This window comes from Papaver somniferum, chromosome 3, assembly GCF_003573695.1.
Source record: "Papaver somniferum cultivar HN1 chromosome 3, ASM357369v1, whole genome shotgun sequence".
NCBI classification, from domain to species: Eukaryota; Viridiplantae; Streptophyta; class Magnoliopsida; order Ranunculales; family Papaveraceae; genus Papaver; species Papaver somniferum.
The window spans coordinates 220,283,553-220,304,625 of record NC_039360.1 but is presented as its reverse complement, the minus strand read 5'-3'; the positions used below and the strand labels follow the sequence as shown (position 1 = coordinate 220,304,625).

At 35.4% G+C, this 21,073-nt stretch overlaps 1 protein-coding gene across 2 annotated transcripts; it reads left to right on the top strand.

The window, feature by feature from the left end:
• The first annotated feature begins 15,866 nt into the window (after nt 1–15,866).
• On the top strand, nt 15,867–19,668 carry LOC113358721. 2 transcript variants are annotated; one of them, XM_026602372.1, is made up of 7 exons: nt 15,867–16,881; nt 17,174–17,650; nt 17,813–17,962; nt 18,104–18,202; nt 18,308–18,789; nt 18,877–19,075; nt 19,214–19,668. In XM_026602372.1, exons 1-7 carry the CDS (start codon nt 15,990–15,992, stop codon nt 19,495–19,497), a joined length of 2,583 nt encoding a protein of 860 aa, XP_026458157.1. In that variant the 5' UTR covers nt 15,867–15,989; the 3' UTR covers nt 19,498–19,668. The 2 variants fall into 2 exon arrangements, with proteins under 2 accessions (XP_026458157.1, XP_026458156.1); XM_026602371.1 differs by having other exon boundaries at nt 18,877–19,668.
• The last annotated feature ends 1,405 nt before the right edge of the window (nt 19,669–21,073 follow it).

Here is a 21,073-nt window from a genome sequence, read left to right as displayed (position 1 = left end):
AAGGAAAAAGGAATGTAGGGTTATGGAACCTTTTAACACGGGTTCACGCACGCACGATTCATGACCCTAAAGAGAGTGTAATAGTCGAGAATAACCCTCTTTTGATAAACAGGGAGGTTCCTTCCAATATCAATTAGAAATGAAAGAATTCCAAAACATACAACAAATCTAAGAAAAGCAAAACAGAAAGAATTTTTTTATTTTCTTTTTAAGCCTAAGGTGTGCAAGTTCTTGTCTCTTTTAATTAGGCACATGAGACAAGATTCACAAAAACAACACAATCAAGTTATGCTGCGGTGAACAACAATTTGTCCACCATGACCCTTTTGAAAGGAATTCATAGATCCCTGTCTATCAAGGTGTTTAGACCATACTCCTTTCTCTAGTGGTCTTGACCTATCTCTGGAAACCAACTTCTTTGAAGAGGATAAAATCTTACATACCTCAGCGGTTTTCTGAACAAGTTTGAGCATGTTTACTAGGCGATTTTCTCTTCGTTGAAATATCTTGACATGTCTCATCTTGTGTTTATACTTGAAACACTTTGAAAGTTCATGACCCTTAAGTGAACAGTAAGAGCATGTCAATGGATATGCTGATTCGAACTCCCGAGATGTGCAAGCTGCTAGGCACAGAGTGGATCCTGAAAAATGAGACATAGAGTTTCCAACAAAAAGGTTAATTTCTTCTTCCAGATTGGTTGAGTTTCTGTCTGGATGAATATCAAGATTGATGTATGTATTGATAAGTTATCAAAATCGATATCTTCACAAAGAAGTGCAACACTTGATTTTTCGTCTTCATTGGAATCATAGTGATCAGACATTTCATCAAGAGTTGCAGCAAAACCTTTGTTTCTAGTGTATTTTCTACGATTTGGGCACTCATTTTCAAAATGACCAAAACCTTCACACTTAAAGCATTGTGGCATATTCTCGTCATCAGCCTCGTCAGCATCCCTGTTTTTTGGAGGAACGCGATTGTGAGGTTTAACTGACGACCTAGGTTTGTCTCTTGAAAACCGTTTAGTTCTCTTCAACAGAAGATCTCTAAATTGTCTTGTGATCATAGAGACTGATTTGTCAAGATCTTCATATGATGAATCAGTCTCAGAAAGATCATCCTCAGAAACATAAACACTTTTACTTTTGTCGAGTAATTTAGTGTTCTTTTGTGCTTTAAAGGCAACATCCTTTCCGATTTTGGATGTGTGCTCATGATCAAAGATCTTTAGCTTTCCAACCAACGTGTTTCTGTAAAGAGCATCAAGGTTATTTCCTTCAATGATGGCATGCTTCTTAGAATCGTATCTAGATGTCAGCGATCTGAGAATTTTCATCACAATGTCCTTTTCAGGAATAGTCTTACTCAATGCAAAAAATGCATTAACAATTTCAGACACTTTGTGATTAAACTCATCAAATGAATCTTTATCTTCCATACGAAGGTTTTCCCAATCAGAATTAAGGTTTTGAAGCCTAGCATCCTTTTCACTAGTATTACCTCCGAATACGGTTTCTATGATATCCCAAACATCTTTAGACCTAGTGCACGTAGTCACATGGTGCTGAAGATCTGGCGTAATGGCATGTATGATACAATTCAAACCGTCGGAGTTTTTCTTTGTAGCAAGTATCTCGGCAGCATTGTATTCACCAATGTTCTTTGGAACGTTCACATTCTCTACTGCCACAACGGGAGCATCATAGCCATTAACTACATAAACCCATGATTGAAAATCACGCGCTTGAAGAAAGGCATGCATAGAAATTTTCCACCATAAGTAATTAGAGTCATCGAAGACTCGTGGTACGTTTATAGAGATAGCACCTTTGTCCATATCAGATCGCTACAAACACAGACTTATGAGGTCTTTAATGCGTTTTCCTGCTCTGATACCAATTGAAAATGCGGGGGTACAACAACCACAACCAATAATTCATTTGGAAATATGAGAAGACTTAATCCAATACACTTTATAGAGAATCAACTAGACAGTCATACCCAATCTAGCTTAAAGTATATCAAAGAGTTTAATATCTCTAACTCTTAATTCAATTTGCAATCAGCAAATAGAAATCTGCGAGCCTGATTGAATATAATAAGAACTACTTGAACGGTACCAAAGACCAATGTTCAAGTGTCAATCAATGTAAGTCAACAACCAAAGGTTGGATATTCTAGTTGATTGATCTTAGCGCACAACCTGTGATATTTCAATTATATAACAAAATATAATGCGGAAAATAAATAACACGGACATCAGAATTTTGTTAACGAGGAAACCGAAAATGCAGAAAAACCCCGGGACCTAGTCCAGATTAAACACCACACTGTATTAAGCCGCTACAGACACTAACTTACTACCAATTAACTTCGGACTGGACTGTAGTTGAACCCCAATCAATCTCACACTGATCCAAGGTACAGTTTCGCTCCTTACGTATCTGATCCCAGCAGGATACTACGCACTTGATTCTTTTAGATGATCTCACCCACAACTAAGAGTTGCTACGACCCAAAGTCGAAGACTTGATAGACAAATCTGTCTCACACAGAAAAGTATATAGGATTGAATAAATCTGTCTCCCACATAAATACCCAAGAGTTTTTGTTTCGTCTTTTGATAAATCAAGGTGAACAAGAACCAATTGATAAACCGGACTTATATTACCGAAGAAAAGCCTAGTATTATCAATCACCTCACAATAAACTTAATCGACTAGCGAAACAAGTTATTGTGGAATCAAAAACGATGAGACGAAGTTTTTTTGTGACTACTTTTCTATATTACCTATCATAGATATAAAATATCGAGCCAATTATTTCAATTGCACTCAACACGATAGAAACAGCAAGATCAGATCACGCAACTACAAAGATAATAGTTGGGTCTGGCTTCACAATCCCAATGAAGTCTTCAAGTCGTTAACCTACGAGTTCTCGAGAATAAACCTAAGGTTAAAGAAGAATCAACTCTAGTTATGCAACTAGTAACACACATGAGGTGTGGGGATTAGTTTTCCCAGTTGCTAGAGTTCTCCTTTATATAGTCTTCAAATCAGGGTTTGCAGTCCAAGTTACCTTGGTAACAAAGCATTCAATATTCACCGTTAGATGAAAAACGTGATTCGCCGAAGCTAATATTTTTCAACCGTTAGATCGAACTTAGCTTGTTACACACAAATGAAATGCACCCTCATTTAGGTTTATGTATCCGTACCTAAACATGTACACCATGTTGGTTCACAAATAGCTAACCGAGGTTAGCCATATGATTACTCTCATGTCAACCTTAATCATCTTAACCATAACTAGTTCAAATGACTCAAATGAAACTAGTTAAGAGTTGTTCAATTGTTTAGAAAATAAAATTGAAATCAAATTGGTTTGATTCACTTGAATCAATCATGAACATTATATCCACGGTTTGCAAAGATTGCATTCCTTATGATTTAAATGTTTAAGTTCATGGACTTGACCGATTTGACAAAGTAACCAGCTTAAGTATGCGTACGGGTATGCGTACTTAAGCAACCGGTTTTGAGTTTGTGAAATTTCCAAACTCAGCATAAATTTTCGGTGCAAAAACTTCCGCCAGTATGCGTACGGGTACGCATACTTAAGGTGACTGGTTTGTGAGTTTTGCCAAAACCAAACTCAGCAGAAATTCTCGATTTGAGAACTTCCGCCAGTATGTGTACGGGTACGCATACTTAACCTGTCTCCTTCACCAAATTCGTATACACACATATGCATACTCTTGGCTTCCAGTTTATGGACTTATACACTAATGTGCGAACACACTATATATGCTTATATCCAAAGATGGTTACATCATCAACTCTTTATTTCAATCATTAAAACATTCTTTTATAATGTTAATAGCCGTTTTCACACACTATCAACATCAAAGCAATTTTCAAGATATTGAAATAATCATTATTGAAACCTTCCAAGTCTTACACCAAATGATTGTATCACACAAACCATGTAAGATGTTAATCGGAAATTCTCTCATGATATAAGATGAACTTGGTCGAAGCGAAAGCTTACCAACACATATTTCGAGAAATATGTAAGCGAGATATACTTTGTTCGAAATCTCAAATGTGTATAGAGAAAACTATATTGTAACACGATTTATGTCTCAATATAGGAGATAGTAGAAATAGACTTTCCAAGTGATAGATAAGTTCAAGTTTCCACATACCTTTTGTCGAAGAAGTTCCACAAGCTCCCCTTAGTAGTTCTTCTTCTTCAAGAGATGAACGTCGAAAGATTTAAGCTCAACTGCACTATCTATGTCCTAGTCTGAGACATCTACAAATAGGATAGAAATCATGACTTATAGTTTTGATCACTAACATTGACAAACATGCTTGAGATAGCAACCGCATGAGAGTTTGACCGAGAAATGCTCTAACAGATATTACCGTGTCGCATGAGCATGAGTCACCTCCCAAGAAGTGTTAAGCTTGAAGTCTTCTGCCTAGCAAAGAAAGAATTAGTCACCTCATAAAATCATAAAGAAATAGCCAGAACAATTGTGGGTCATGTGCATTAAATAGAGCTATCACAAATAAAAGGAATAAAAGGAATCTGCAACATACCAAGAAAGTGAACCATCGAGCATACCCTTATCTAGTTTTCTGTTTAACACAACTACATCTAGTTGTGGTTAAGGTTCAGGTTCTATAAAAGGGTCTAAATAAATTATTTTCACGGGATGGATTTCCTCATAGGCAGGATCCGGAGGCTCAAGTTGTAGAGTCTGGAAAAACTCAAATAAAAACTTATAAGCACATAATAATAACCTGAATAATTATGGATCCTCAAAGTCAATTAGATTTGACTAACACAGTTGACCGCAATAAAAGTAGTAATCATTTCTAAGCAAATATGTCGAATCTAATTTCCTAAAGTACTTAGGCTTTGTCTTAAAACTTCATAACTGACACATTCGAAACTCATGCATTCCATAATTAGTTGAAATTTTTTTAGTAGGAAAACAAAGTTAATCTGGGTATTGTCGCCTGGGTAAACCACATCAACCAAAGGATGAGCTTTTAATTACTAAACTTCTTTTTGGGAATCACTAGGTTCAGGAAAGATATAATTTTGTAAAATGGTAGAGATACATATATCAAGTCCCAAATGAGGGATCTTTCTAAGGTTCAAAGGTAAAGCACAGGGAGAATGATAATCACCCCCAAACTTAGAGTTTTGGGTGTCTCTAGATATATTAGCTACAATTTCCCTAATTTCTAGATCGTCAAAATCCTGAAAATAGTCAATTGCTTCTTCGAGGTTATAATTAGGTGATACATCCTCACTCATATTTAATAGCTCTACGTGTTCATCTTCTTTATCTAAGACTATTATTTCTAAATCCTTGGACTCTAAAATAGTATTATTAGGATAAAACTGTTCCTCTCAACTATCATCGGCTTCGTAAAAAGGAAATATAGTGATATCTCTAGACAAATCCTCATCCTTTTGAATAGGTGAATAATCATCAAAATTATTGGGATTTGAAACATAAATAACATCATCATTATGAAGCCCAACTGGAGTAACAATTTCCTGATCACTATGCCTACCTATTTCAGATTCTTTATCAACACTGTCCTCATCATCATAATAATATGAAGATGGTCGAACCTTATCTAAAGTAGTGTTTCCAATTATATCTTCATCATCTTGATTAGGTGAATAATAACTATCCTCATTTTCAAGGGTGATATTGGAAACAATGTATTGGCAATTAAGATTAATTCGATCAATATTTTTATCCACCTCTAACTCAAACCTACATGTTGACTCAGTTAACTCACTTGTCGACTCAGCTAACCTCCTGAGGTTATCTTCTAAGGAAGGTTCACTCATTGATACAGTTTTTTCGTCCATATCTAAGTTATTCATCTCAGCTAACTTATGTCTCGACTCAGTTAACTCGTATGACCGGTGTGTGTTTTAATTGTAATAACGCTCACTAGGTATGAACCATAACCTTCAAAAGGTTGATGTTCCCAACCACATTCACACTATAGTCAAAGTAGTAATGTCTGTTTTGAAAAACAGTCGAATATTCATTGCATTGTCTATTGTAATACCCATTCGACATTCGTTGTACACGTGCAAATGCATGGTTGAGACTAAAATGGGTAAGCTTAGGCGACCTTATACATGCAGTCAAATATTGGTCAAAGGTACAAGGCTAAGGCTTGTGAAATTTCAGCTGATAACTCCCATAAGGCCCACGACATCGGTTCAACTTTCTTTTCCAAGAGTTTTCCTAAACTCGATAGTTTGATGATAAACTTGATGTGTGCACGTGTTTTTTTATTTTTTCATAATAATAAATAAAATACTAAAAATAAACAAAACAAAATATAAAAGCTCAAAAGTAAATAAAGAAAAGAAAAACTAACAAAAATGAATAAAATCTAAAAAATATTGGATTTTCTGCACTTTAATTGGCAAGTCCAACTTTCCACCTTTAGCTTCAATCTAAACTGCACACCAACAAAAAATGTACCCAAATTAAAATCTGACAAAAGAAATAGAAATACAAAAAAAATCTGACAAAAGAAAATTGATGTGGTTGTGATAGTGGTAAATAAAGATTTGATTCTCGGACTAATGAAGGTTCTAGTTTAGACCTAATTCTAATTAAAATAGAAAATATACAAAAGGTGATAATAATATGGAGAGAAACTGGGACTCACGATTCCACCATTAATCAAAATCGAGTGATGCATACGGTGATTCTTAACAGTTATAACTTTCTTGTGGACTCTATTTCTTTGCCAAAGATAGATTTCAAAAATATTAATTGTAAATTATGAGCATGATGCATCAAAAGTACTAAGACTAAGCATCAAATAAGATCACAACTAATTAATGAAAATCATTAATCAATTAAAATAAGTACAAACAGTCAAAGCATCAATGATAGTTACCAAACAAATTGAAATAAGGCTTTCTCCGTCATTACGATGTTAGGTTTTAGCTCCTCATGTCGAAAACACTCTCAAAATATTTATTCATAGCTCAAAATGTGTTTACAATAAAGGAAATAAATAAAAATAATAAAAGCAGTGAATTTGCAACGCTTAATTGGCATTGCAGAATCTCTGTTAGAAAGGTACAATCGCTAGAGGTAATTCCCAGTCGCGGAAAGCGTTTTTCAACCACTAACGAGAACAACAGTTTTTGTGACCGATTTCAGCGGGTTAATGTTCTTGAGTTTCTGCAGCAGCAAAAACTTCTCTGCAACTCTTCTTCTTCAAACTATAGCTCCAACCGAAGCCCTCTTAACATCCTGTGATCCTTTTGTGACCTCTCAGCACCTTATTTACACCATAGGGTCGAATAAATCCCAAAAATATCTCGAAATAAATCTAATTCTCCTTCTGACAAGTCACAGGATTTCTTTCTCTAATTATTTTCTTTACGCGTCTTCGGCTTCCTTTTTTATCCCAAATCTTCTCTTTTTGATAACGTCGAACAACAAGAAAGAGACCTTTTCCCACTTCTCTACGTAACTGCCAAGAATAACTCAACAGAACCCAAGAATCTGTTTTCTCAAATACCCAACGATCTTTCCCAAGCTAGTTGGATCAAACTACCATACCAAGCCTGTTTAACTCAATTGAGTCCAATCCAACAAAAATCCAGCGATTAAATATGTCCAGAAGTTTCCTAAAAACGAACCCTTGTTATGCCCTAATTTTCCCGCCAATCTGAAAGTGGAGTCCCTTTAGCACTTGTCATGGGGTAAAAATAGTAATTTATGGGGTGCAAATAGTATTTTTCCCGGGGTGCCTTTATCAATTCTTTTGGGTGCCTTTAGCAATATTCTCCAGAGGTTTAAACACCATTTTCCGGGCAACAAGAGTTTATTTCTCCAAAAACACCTACATGCACAAAAAAAAAATACAACAAGCACAAAATTGAGCACTAATAATTATAGAAAATTGAGACAAAATAGACACGAAAATGTGTCTATCAAGTATTTGTGAATTGAGCATTTTTAGTCAAGATAAAAATGATTGACTAGTTGTGATTGTTGAAGGATCATCGCCTTTCATTTAATCGCCAAAAGTTTAAGCCGGGTTGTTTCATTTCTTTATAATCTTTGATTAAGTCATTAGCACAAACGAACTACTACAATTGTGATTAACAATCATATTATCAGAATATTGAGATTTAAATGAATCTGGCGCTTATATTAACTAAAATTAATAATTATCTGCATTTTGTACTTTTTATATTCAGAGGAGTTTATTATCAAAGATTTGTTTGTAAAAACCTAAAAACATATGAATTATATATCTTAATGATTTATAAACATGTGATCCTAAATCAAGAACATATATATGAGTAAATCATACATAATACATCGGTTTGAACCTCATACGTTCATACGTTCAGAGATGCTTCATCAACAATATAATTGTATTTCAATATGATCAAAATATTTGTTTAATCTGGATTACTGTCTAAAATATCATGAGACATGTAAGGTTTCAATCACTAAATTATTAGGAATTTAGAAGATTTTAGATCTAGAATTGGATATTTCCGTTTTACCAATTTTTTTTACCACTGATCATTAGATCTGATCATGGCGATTATGTTTTTGAGATTAAATTCTTCAAAGTCATCAATTTAAAGTTCGATCTTTTTCAGAATTTTCATATCATGAACCAATAAACACACAGATCATTAATATTTGTGCATACGATTATTTTTTCATGCAATTTTTCATGTGATTAGACATGCAGCAGAATTAAATTTGTGATTTATATCATGTGTAAAATCATGAAGTTCTAAAAACTAGTTGGCGCCAATGAAGATACGTTGAATTTGTCATCATACACACCTTCACGATGTCGGATCACTCTTATCACTGCTCCCCGGTCAGTTCAACAGTGATGTGAAGTTAGTATTTTCTGATTATCTTCTAAGTCGGTTGGGGTTGACAGAGGTTAGAAAAGAATCAGAGAGAGAGAGAGAGAGAGAGAACTGTCTGAAGTATGATTTTTGTTAATCAGAATGAACTTATTTTATCAGCCTTTTTGGCTATTTATACATGATACCATACGAACACGAGGATTACATATAGATGACTAAGCACATGACAAGTGGGACTTAATAGTTTCCCGCTTTGCGCTTGTACCGACCTGGGACAACTCTTCGTTATGACTACCTAGCTTTCTTGGCCTCCACTCAGCTGACGACATCGAGAATCTTCTTAGCTTCACAGTTGGACTCAGGTCTTCCACGTCTAACTCCGTGTCTCTGTCTTGTTTGGTAGGTTATGGATCGATTTTAAAACATCTGGTTCATGTCCTCGACATCTGACCTCGAATCTTATTCCTTGTCTCAGTTGTATTACTCCTCAACCGTCAGTTCTCTACAATAATGTAACTTGGACGATGGATTACTGATTATTAATTAATACCTCAGAAAAATGTATAATCGTACAAAAACGATTTAATTGACCGTGGGTTGTCATGGAATTGTTGTGTCTTTCACAACTATGAGACCCGCTTGGCCCAAAAGACCAACCTCCTGCTGGTCCACGGTTCAAGAAGCCTCGCCTGTGTGAGAGGCGTTGGGACAGAACATGGGATGAAACCAACAATTAATGTATCATTGTTGTTATATGGGGAAACGAACCATCACCAAAGATATGTTTTACCACGTGTTTCTTTTTACTATTTGATACCCCTTTTCTTTTTGTTCGTAGACAGTTTCTCACCACCTCAATGAACGGGCATTAGCAATGGTGGGTTTAAGGATTGACTAACTTGTGTTAACCCAAAGTTTTATCGGTGCAGCTATGATATGGTTAGGACACATATTTCAAGTATGTGATCCCTCTTAATTTTTTGACACGTTTGCAAATTTGGTTCTTTTTCTTGTTTTCAAGGGATTTAGAGGGGACTATTTTTAAGGAAAACTAACTGCTTTTTTTTTAAGAAATAAAATAGGAATTCTTTTAACTTAAACTAACACTACGTGTCCAAAAACTAAAAAATACCATATACTTCGAGTATGTGGTCCGTTCACATCATAGCAATGGAGAATTTTTATAATAATTTTTTAAGGAGCCTTTGATTTTATTCCACATTTTATGTTTAGGTAAATGACTCTTATTGAATAGATTGGTGTTCAAGTATAATGAAAATAAATACTTAAAATCGTAAAAGTTTAGCATCCAATATAAAAATATAAAAAAAATAAATCGATGAATACATAGGTATTTTAAGAAAACAAATAAGTACTACCTTTGTTTTTAAAAAGAGAAAAAGTACTATCACTTTTTTTATTTGGCGAAATTAAAAAGAATAATAGTATTACTTTCAAAAAAAATAGTGAGAGCATTTCTTATGACGATGGCGTATGAGCCCTGTTTCGGCTTGATAAGTACCATTCGAACAAGGGGGCCAGTGCCAGTCAAATTATAAGCATCGGGTAGCTTTGGACGTGAGAATCAACTTTTTCTTAGTTGATTATACCAACAAGATTACAGCTGCTCACGACCACCCCAAAGACAAAAATAAAATAAAAGATGCAAGCCAAGCACAACCACAAAAATATGTTCTCACCCCTTTTGCTTTTTCAATTTTCCTATGGGTCACACTTTAGACAACATAACGGGAAAAATGACAAGCAAAGATAAGAAAAGAGAAAGATAATGTGCAGTATGTAGCATGTGCATGAAGTTTCTATTGAAAGCGCTAATATGCCTGGTAATTTGTCATCTACACTTATTGGTAGTAATTTGCTCATGTATCAAATCGTGGTTCTTCGAAGGAAAAGCTAGAGTTGGTAAAATTTCCTCCCTCTGTTTTTGGAAAAGAGATACTTTCACTTTTTTATTTTAGTCTAAAAATAGATTAAATTGAAAAAGTGAAAGTATCTCTTTTTCAGAAACAGAGGGAGTATCTTATAAGGAATGAATACGAGTGATTCTTTCTTGCTTCTTTCTTCGTGACGTCCTTCCTTCGTGTTCCCATTTTGTTTTTGTTTTTCGTTTCTTTTATAATAAATTGTCCCAGTGAGTATTGCTAAAAAAATGATCTCACAGTTCGTTGGAGAATTCCCAATATCCTAACTGAAATTATTGCTTACAACCGTAACTTCAACTCTACGGACGAGCCAACCCCTAGGCATGGGTGGCCAATTCTCAAACATTGAGTAGAATATCCAAGCCCGAAATTTACTTTTCATTATGATCTCCTCGGGCTATAAATCCTAGCTCCGCTCTTGAATCCCTATATCATACACAAAATTGGTCAAAAGGACCAAAACAAACATTTTTTGGGTGAAACGAACTGCTAGGTTTAGATACTGTTTATATGGACATTAAACGGAAAAATATTGTTCATTTAGCCAAAATGGATATTCGATCCAGGAAAATAAATTCAAAAAAGTATCAATCACCTAAAATACCCCTTTAGTCTAACAACAACCAAAACTCCACCAGTTGTGCGTGCTTCTTAACTGCAACACCTAAAATACCACTTTTTAGGCTACGACCAAGCAAAGCAGACACCTCAAAATTAGCCTGGAACAGGAAGTTCAGATAATCTGGAAAATAAAAAAATCAGAGCAGTCTAAACAAGTGCCGACAACACCTACCTGAGTGAAAATGTTATCAAAAAAGAAAATCACATCCTGACCCTCAGCATCTCTAAAGTGCGCATAAACATACAAACCAATAAGTCCAACACCTACGCATACTTGTCGAACAGTATGCGTAGGTGTTGGAGGATTAGATTTTACCGGGTTCGCACATTGACAAAGCAGTTGGAGCATTAGATTTTTCCGGACTCACCCTACAAAAACAGAGGCTATGATGTTGCATCAATATTGCTGAAGCACACGTGTATTTTCCGAACTCACCCTACACAAACAGAGGCTATGATGTTGCATCAATATGAGTCTGTTTTGTCGTAAAACAACTTCACAACTCAGAAGAGACAAAATCCAATCAAGGAATTCGACGCCAAGATAAGATGCAGGTCAGCAATATGTAAAAGATATTACCATGTTTGACACCGTCCTGAAAGTCGAGAATAACAACTACTCCTTCGTATAAGTTCGGATGACACCCCCTGGCCAAATACAAGAGCAACATGAGCACTCCAGATTGTATTTCTTGCATAACGAATGACACATATGTCAGTTGGACGACAAAATTAGTCACATGATCAATCGATCTCAGCATGTACACCAACCATATGATCAGTTACTTTCTATGACTTTGTTTCTAACAGCAAAAGGGAATAAAACTAATGAAGATGGAAGCAAGACAGAACACCTAACAAAATCTATAGTATGAGAAATCATGATGCAGATACTGCCATATCTCAAACAACAATCTACCACAGACAAGCAGATCAATACTCATTCAAAACTATGCAGCAAACAAAAAGTTAAATTTTACCGGAGAAGCTCCATAATCTCGACAAACAACTTCACGCTAACGAAACCAATATAATAAGCAAAGATAATCCAGAATACACAAACTGCCATGTATCACATATAGATAGAGAACCAAAAGTGCTCCACAATGTATAATGAGAAAAGTAAGTTAAAACTCTCAGTGACCGATGCAATTCTCCGTCTTTAAACACCAAGCTGGCTACTATCATCGGTGAAAACTAGAGGCTTGGAGCTAACCACGCTATGGCAAAACAAATCATTCAATTATCAAAACCACTAGAACATTAAGGGAACAAAGACAAGATAAGGCAAACAAAACCACGAAAACCATCAATAAAAACTACAAATCATTTACCTCCCAAGCAACCACGACATTATTCACATAAGCTAATCCTGGGGTTAGTCATAACACGAGTCCTGAAGACAGATTATCCTTTTTACTTTAAAGTAAGTTTTGCATCAATATTGCCTGCCTTGCATCATATTGCACAAGTCAATATCTCATCATATCGATCTAGTGGAGTAGTCAGGTTGGACTAAAACAAAAACAAACGTATTAGAAACTAAACCAGAAACACACTTCATGATTAAATAATAACGATTATGAAACCGTCTTTTACAACCTTAGTAATATCTTCTCCTCTTCTATTGAAAGTAATACCTTAAAAAAGTTATATTACATTCTACTACTAGATGAAATTGGTTTCATCCTGAGTAGTTTCACGAAATAAAGTTATATCAATGAGTGATCTATATGAAACTGATTTCATCGTGAGTATTTTGACGAATACACAATTATATCACAGACTATAACTAGATGAAACCAGTTTCATCCTAGTATAACATGGATGAAACCAATTTCAGGTCAATCCAAAACAGGATGATACTGGTTTCATCCTAGTATAACATGGATAAAAACACTTTCAGGTCAATCCAGAACTACAACTAGATGAAATTGGTTTCATCCTGAGTATTTTCACGAAATAAAGTTATATCAATCAGTGATCTATATGAAACTGATTTCATCATGAGTATTTTGACGAAAACACAATTATATCACAGATTATAACTAGATGAAACCAGTTTCATCCTAGTATAACATGGATGAAACCAATTTCAGGTCAATCCAAAACAGGACGATACTGGTTTCATCCTAGTATAACATGGATAAAAACAATTTAAAACACAATTATATCACAGACTATAACTAGATGAAACCAGTTTCATCCTAGTATAACATGGATGAAACCAATTTCAGGTCAATCCAAAACAGGATGATACTGGTTTCATCCTAGTATAACATGGATAAAAATAATTTCAGGTTAATCCAGAACAGATGAAACCAATTTTCATGTTACTATCAAACATTGATGAAATCAATTTCAAAACAAACTAATTCGCTAATTTCATCATCACTGTCATTGTGGAAGGAAAATCGAAAGAATTAAGGCAGTTAACGCCTAAACACCAGTTTCATCCGTGTTTACACAAGAAGAAAAAAACAGAATGAAATTTCACTCATAAAAATGATTCATTTCAGAAAATTAAGGTAGTTAACATCAATTCCTGTGAAATTGATGAGTTCGGTTAATAAAATCATGAAAAAAAATTAGGATCGAGAAACTTACCAGTGAATGAATTTGAGAACTCTAATTTTGGTTGGAAGAGAAAACCCTAATTTTGTTTGAATGAATATGAGAACTCTCCATTTAATTAGGGTTGCCGTTTTTTTTGTAGTGGTGGTGATATCAATGTCGATGATGATGTTGATGTTTGCGGTGGTGGAGGAAGGTGGTGGTGTTGGTTGTAGTTGTTGTAGATGTTGATGGTAGTGGTTGTAGTATTGTCGATGGTGGTGCTGATAGATCTGGTTATAGAGATGGATAAACACGATGTTGTCGACGACGTTGGTGTTTTCTGGTAGTAGAGATGGTGGTGGTGGTGTCGATGTTGGTGGTGGAGAAATTTGATGTCTGTCGATGGTGATATTTGGTGTTTCTGGTAGTGGAGATGGGATTAACGGAGGTGGAAGAAGATGAAGGCGTTGGTGGTTTTGTTGAAGAGAGAAGAAGAACGAGTTAAGGTTTTGGTGGACGTGGCAGGGTAGTTGTGTCCGTTTCAATCAAAAGATTATTTTGGTCATTTGACCCAGACGAAATATCTACCCGTCCATTTGGCCCAGAAAACACCCATTTTTGGCTATATAGCCCATTTTCAGTATATCATATTCCTTTTGGGATCATCTTTTTTTTATTTTTCTGACTCTCTAGAACTCATTCTTTATTTAATTAGTTTCTTTTAGTCTTTCTATAAAGAAAAGTGTTTTTACACATCATTTTTATATCTGTTTTAAACTTTAGTTGTGACTATTAGCCCGGACAAATTTATCGTTCTAGTAGAACAACGTTACATACTTTTACTTAATCAAGACTCCCACTTTTTAAGGAGATATAAGTATGTTCCTATTGCTTCAAGAAAAAAAAATACTTTATTTTAGGACAATAGAGAGTTATTTTTTTTCTTTCTATTATGTGTGTCATAAAGAATTGTAAGCTCATCAATGTTGGAGTCAGGAGACATTTTTGTTTCTCTACTTAGCTATCTGACCTTGTACTTATAGGTTAGGGTTTTGTTAACTTGTGCATAACAAAACTCCAAATAAAATTGTGCTCATTTTTGATAGGAGTCTAGAGTTTAATAAGGCAACTCCTATAAAACGAAACTTTATCCACAAGTTTGTGATGGTGCGATGACAAAAAAATGCTACTATGGCAACAAAAATACTCCACAAATCAAAAAGGTCTAGTAGGTACTCCTCGTGTTTTGAGGGGGTCAATGTGGAGTATTCATCCGGACATTAGACGATTGGATCGGATTCTAAGGAATTTAATATCCTGAAGGATTTTTTTAATTTATTTTTTTCTTTGTCATGATCGGATATACCAGTTTTTTTAACTTTTTATTTTATTTAGTTTGAAAACCAATCTGATTGGTGTTTTACCGGACGATATATTTTGTTATTTTTTAATATATTCAAAATAGAAAAAGATAATGTCGGTCCAAATTTGTGGATATTTATTTAGATTTTCTATAATGAAAAAAATATTTGCTAAGTCTTTGAATTATTCTTAAGATGTGGAGAGTTGTGCTAAAAGGAACATATCATTAAAATATTGAAATTAAATTCAATGTCGTTTGGTTTCGAATAAAAAATTGGTTCAATCTTATATAACAGTGTGTATAAGATTATCCGTGAATCCTCTCCCTTCATCTTGGAATGAAAAGAATAGTTTTGGATTGGTCTTTGTCGAAGCTAAAATATAATGCTAGAAATAATATAAATGAGTTGGGTAGGTCCTGCCCCTTCATCTTTCTGTGACACTAAAGTATGCATTTTATACTATATAATATGTCAGGGTGCTTCAAAAATAAAGAACATATGTCAGTGAGTGAGTGGATGTGATTATCTTCTTCGTTATTATAGTCATTCGTCTTCTTGTTCTTCTGATATACATCAAAAGAACATGCCGTTCAACAATTACGAAGCCTGGAGATTCTCCACCCAAAATTACTTGATAATTCAAGGTCTCTTCGGCTATGTGGATGGAAGTGAGTCTCAACCTTCAACACATAATCATGATCAACCTGGTTATGAAGATCAGCTTAAAAATTGGATGATGAAGAATGCTATTGCTCTTCAGGTAATTAAACTGACATGCGGAGCAGAAATGCTTCCTCATATTGCCCATGAAGAATTGGCTAAAGCAGCCTGGGACAAGTTAGGAGCGGCTAATTATGCACAACACGGAACCAACACCGGTAATGAACCGGCTAATTATGCGCAACCAGCCGGAAGTAATGATGTACCTCCTGCTGATAATGCACAACCTGCTGGAAACAACACCGGTGATGTAGCAGATAATAATGCCCAACCGGCCGGAAACGATACCGGTGATGAAGCAGCTAATATTGCACAACCGGCCGGGAATGATACCGGTGGTGTACCAGCTAATAATGCACAAGTGGCCGGAAAAGATGCCGCCGATTATGTACCAGCTAATAATGCACAGCCTGTTGGAGACATCGGTGATGAACCTACTAATTTTCCCCAACCTGGAAACTACTCCGGAGGTGAGCCGGCTAGTTTTGTGCAGTCCGGGAATAACACCGGTAATGAAGTATCTAATTGTCCACAGCCTGGATCGAACACTGGCGATGAACCAGCTTATATTGCACATCCAGGAAACAGCACCAGTCATGAACCAGCTAATTATGCACATCCTAGAAACAACACCGGCAACGAACCATCTAACAATGCTCCACCTGGAAACAACACCAGCTGTGTACCATCTAATGATCCACAACCTGGAAACAACACAAATGGTGTACCAGCAGTCATAGAACAAACGGAAGAAGGTAGTGATCTCTAGTTAGTTGTCTGTTTTTTTTTTCCAAACGTTGTTAAATACTCTCGTTGTTTCTGGAAAAGAGTTGATATCACTTTTTGTTTGTTTTTGGAAAATCTTTTTTGAGGCTAAATTAAAAATGTGATAGTACCTCTTTTTTAGAAACGGAAGTAATATTATTACAAACAACTTTTGATCGTAGACATATATCAAACGAAAACTACGTAGTCATGTTTTAAAGACTCGATAAAAAATTAACTTTGATTCCCATCTGCTCATTTCTTTCTTATTCTGTTTTGCAGAACATAGCTATACCCATCATGCAGCTCTATACCAAGCCATTCACAAAAATGATTTGGAAAGTGTGAATGTACATCTAAGAGATAATCCAAATGCAGTGACTGCAAGAATTACATCAACAGGAGAGACTGCTCTACATATTGCTGCTGTATCTGGAAGATTTCGTATTATGGAACTATTATTACAATTGATGCCTATAGAAGCATTAGAAATAAAAAATAAAAATGGTTCAGCTGCCATTGCATTAACAGCACAAGAAGGATCCATAGAAATTGCCAAGCTCATGGTTGAGAAGAACATCAATGTGTTACGGCTTAAAGATGGAAAAGACAACATTCCACTTGTATTGGCCGCAACCAATGGAAACGAGGGTATGTTGCGATATTTATACTCAGTGACCCCCAAGGATGAACTAGATCCCAAATCTGGTAAAAATGGAGCTACTTTTCTTACAGCTGCCGTTTCGGCCGACATATATGGTAAGACTTGCACTAAAATGAAAAATAGTGAGAAGTTCATCCATTTTGGTAAAAAAAAATTTAAATCTAAAGTGTCAAAATGCATACTACATTAGTGACTTTTTTTTTTTTTTTTTAATAAACATACTACATAATTGATTTTTTCTAATGCTCATTATATAGATGTTTCTTTGGAAGTACTACAACGTTACCCCCAATTGGCGATTGCTCCAGACTCGGATGGAAATAATGTTATCAATGTGTTATCCGCTAAACCTTGTTCATTCCCAAGTGGAAATCGACATGGATTCTTGCAGCAATTCATTTATACATGTTAGTATCCCCGTCTCTCTGTCTCTATACTTAGCTGATGGATATTTGCACTCTTTGTTATATCTTTGGCAAAGAGAACTAGAGGACATGTAGCTGATCACAGACATCCATCTTATGCTAATCTTACATTTTGGTTATTAGCTATCCCTGTTGAGCTCGATTACTTATCCCGAGCTGCAGACCCAAGTGGGCATAGTATACAGATAAGCTCCGAACCCAAGGTGCAGACAATTAGCAAAGGTGCACTAAATGAGTAACCTCTATTTATTTATTTTCCAAATGATTGACCCTCTCGGGCTATGGCTCTCGCAATCCTCTAATTTCTACCTTTTAACGCTGTATCAGCCAGACAACATGGGCTGGTTTGGAAAGCTCTCATACTACTAGTTCCAGGTGTAAAAAAAATATATGAAAAGAAGGTGATACATGTCCAAGCCCTTGAGCTACTCAGAGTTGTTTGTCTGCAAATCTCGAAGTTGAATGTCCAGCAGCTTCTAGAGGCCAGAGCATATGATGCAATAGTTCGCACTGCAAGGTTTGGAATTATTGAGTATTTCAAGGAGCTCCTTGACTCATCTCCTAATTTGATATTTTGTGTGGATGTAAGAAACAGTAACGTAGGTCTATTTCAAGTAGCTGTTTTAAATAGGCAAGACAAAATACATAACTTCATATCGAAGATGGGTCAAAAGAATAATCGGGCACATGTCATAAGTGATTCCGGAAACACCATGTTGCATCTTGCTGGATTCTTGGCACCACCATCTCAACTTGATAGAGTGTCTGGCGCTGCTCTTCAGATGCAAAGGGAAATACAGTGGTTTCAGGTCTGATCACTAGTTTGTTTATTTAGTCATCTGTTTACTAATGGCTACTTAATTATTTTTACTTACAAAACAAAAACGCATATGTAGGAGGTGGAGAAAATGGTGCAACCAAAGTTCAAAGACATTTTGAACAAGGATTTGCTGAAACCTAGTGAGGTGTTTAGAAATGAACATAAAGCGTTGGTAAAAGAAGGAGAGGCTTGGATGAAAGAAACATCACAAGCATGTATGGTTGTTTCAACTCTCATTGCAACAGTTATGTTCGCAGCTGCTTTTACAGTACCAGGTGGGAATAATCAAGATACTGGTTTACCCATCTTCTTGAAAAATAATCCCTTGGCTTTCTATGTCTTTATCATATCAGATGCAATTGCACTCTTCGCTTCATGCACGTCTATTCTGATGTTCTTTGCGATATTAACAGCGCGCTATGCTGAACAAGATTTCTTGAGGTCTTTACCCCAAAAGTTAATTCTTGGCCTTGCCTCTCTCTTCATCTCTATAGCAGCCATGATGACAACTTTTGGAGCAACCCTTGTTATTATTCTTCATGGGAATGTTACTTGGGCTTACGTTCCGGTGACTATGTTGGCAAGTGTACCAGTTCTCTTATTTGGTTTCTTACAATTTCCTCTCTTTGTTGACATAATTCTTTCTACCTATGGTCCTAGTATTTTTCATAAGCAAAAAAATATCAAAAAGGAATAATGAAGCGAGTGGTGTTAACTCTTGAGAAGCTCAATGTTTAATGAGTTCCAAGCACTGAATTTATAGATAGCTCTAATTTTGGTTATGTTGAATGGTAGCTTACATATTAGCTGCAGTTTGTAATGCATCATTGTCAGTAATTTGTAATATATCAAAATAGAACCTTCTTTATTATGCTTACAAACCACAGATGCATTCTTCTGGTACTTGCGTTGAACCGTGTCTCTTCAAGCCAATATCCGTTTCTTCAAGGGCTTATTTACCCTGTCCTCTTTTAGTGAGGTTTTCTATTTTTAATTTTCTCTATGTTTTTGGGGTAATAATCCTAGTGTTTACTAAGTGTAATTTTTTTATTATTATCAACTCTCTCTCAGGGAAAAGCCAAGATTCATATGTCACGGGGGCCGGGGCCAAACAAATTTTATCGTACAACTTTTACACCCACAAGAATTCATTTACTGAGGTATTAGGCCTATTTTTAACGGAAAATGGGTCATTTGTCCAAATACTTTTAAAACATGGTTCAAATGAACGAGTAAAAATTAGTTGGACACCAAAAAAATAGCAAGGATGAAACTGGATTCATCCTGACTTTAACTTAAAAAATAGCAAGGATGAAACTGGATGCATCCTGATGTAAATTAAAAATAAGAAAAAGTATTTGAAAATGGGTAGGATGAAACTGTTTACATCCTGGCTATTTTTTCATTTTTGTCCATTTAAACAGTATCATAATCTAAGTGTCATTTTCATCCAGGAATTGTTAATTTTGGTCTTTTTAACCAATTTTGTGTATTTTTAATGAAATGTCAAATTTGTGGGTCTTTAGACCCCACGCATCCTCTCAAAATAGAGTTATATGTAAGGTTACACCTTCGTGATTCCAAATTTGTGCATCTCCCAGTAAACTGCCGTGCGTATTTTGATCCTTGTTATTTGTCCAAATTGTTTTGGGTGGTTTTACTTTTGTTTTTTTTACTCCTGAAATTTTACGTTGAAAATTTAAAAGAGTAAGTTCTATCATAATTTACTAAAACTCCACTATTTTTTTTTTTTTGTATTCTCTCCTGACCTTCTTTATCTCCATTTCTTTAAACTTATATACATCCTCAAACAAAATAAAAGAGAAAAGAACCTCTTGAAGACATATTGTCTCCACTTTTGATTCAAATAAAAGACGCAGTAATAATCCAATCAGAAGTCAGAACTTGTATCTGAAGTAATTAATATTTTAATCGAAAGTTGTGAGCCTACCACCCAAGGCAACCTAGGGTTTACACGGGCATTTATGGCCCACCTCACCTAGATGCAAGGAAAAACCTAAAGGACTTTCCAACAATCTTTCCCAATATTAACAACTATTTCTTATGGTTCTTTTAGGTTACTTCAGTGACATTCTGGATCAATCCGGAAGAAGAAGAAGAAGAAGAAGAAGAAGAAGAAGAAGAAGAAGAAGAAGAAGAAGAAGAAGAAGAAGAAGAAGAAGAAGAAGAAGAAGAAGAAGAAGAAGAAGAAGAAGAAGAAGAAGAAGAAGAAGAAGAAGAAGAAGAAGAAGATATGCTCAGTCCAAACCATT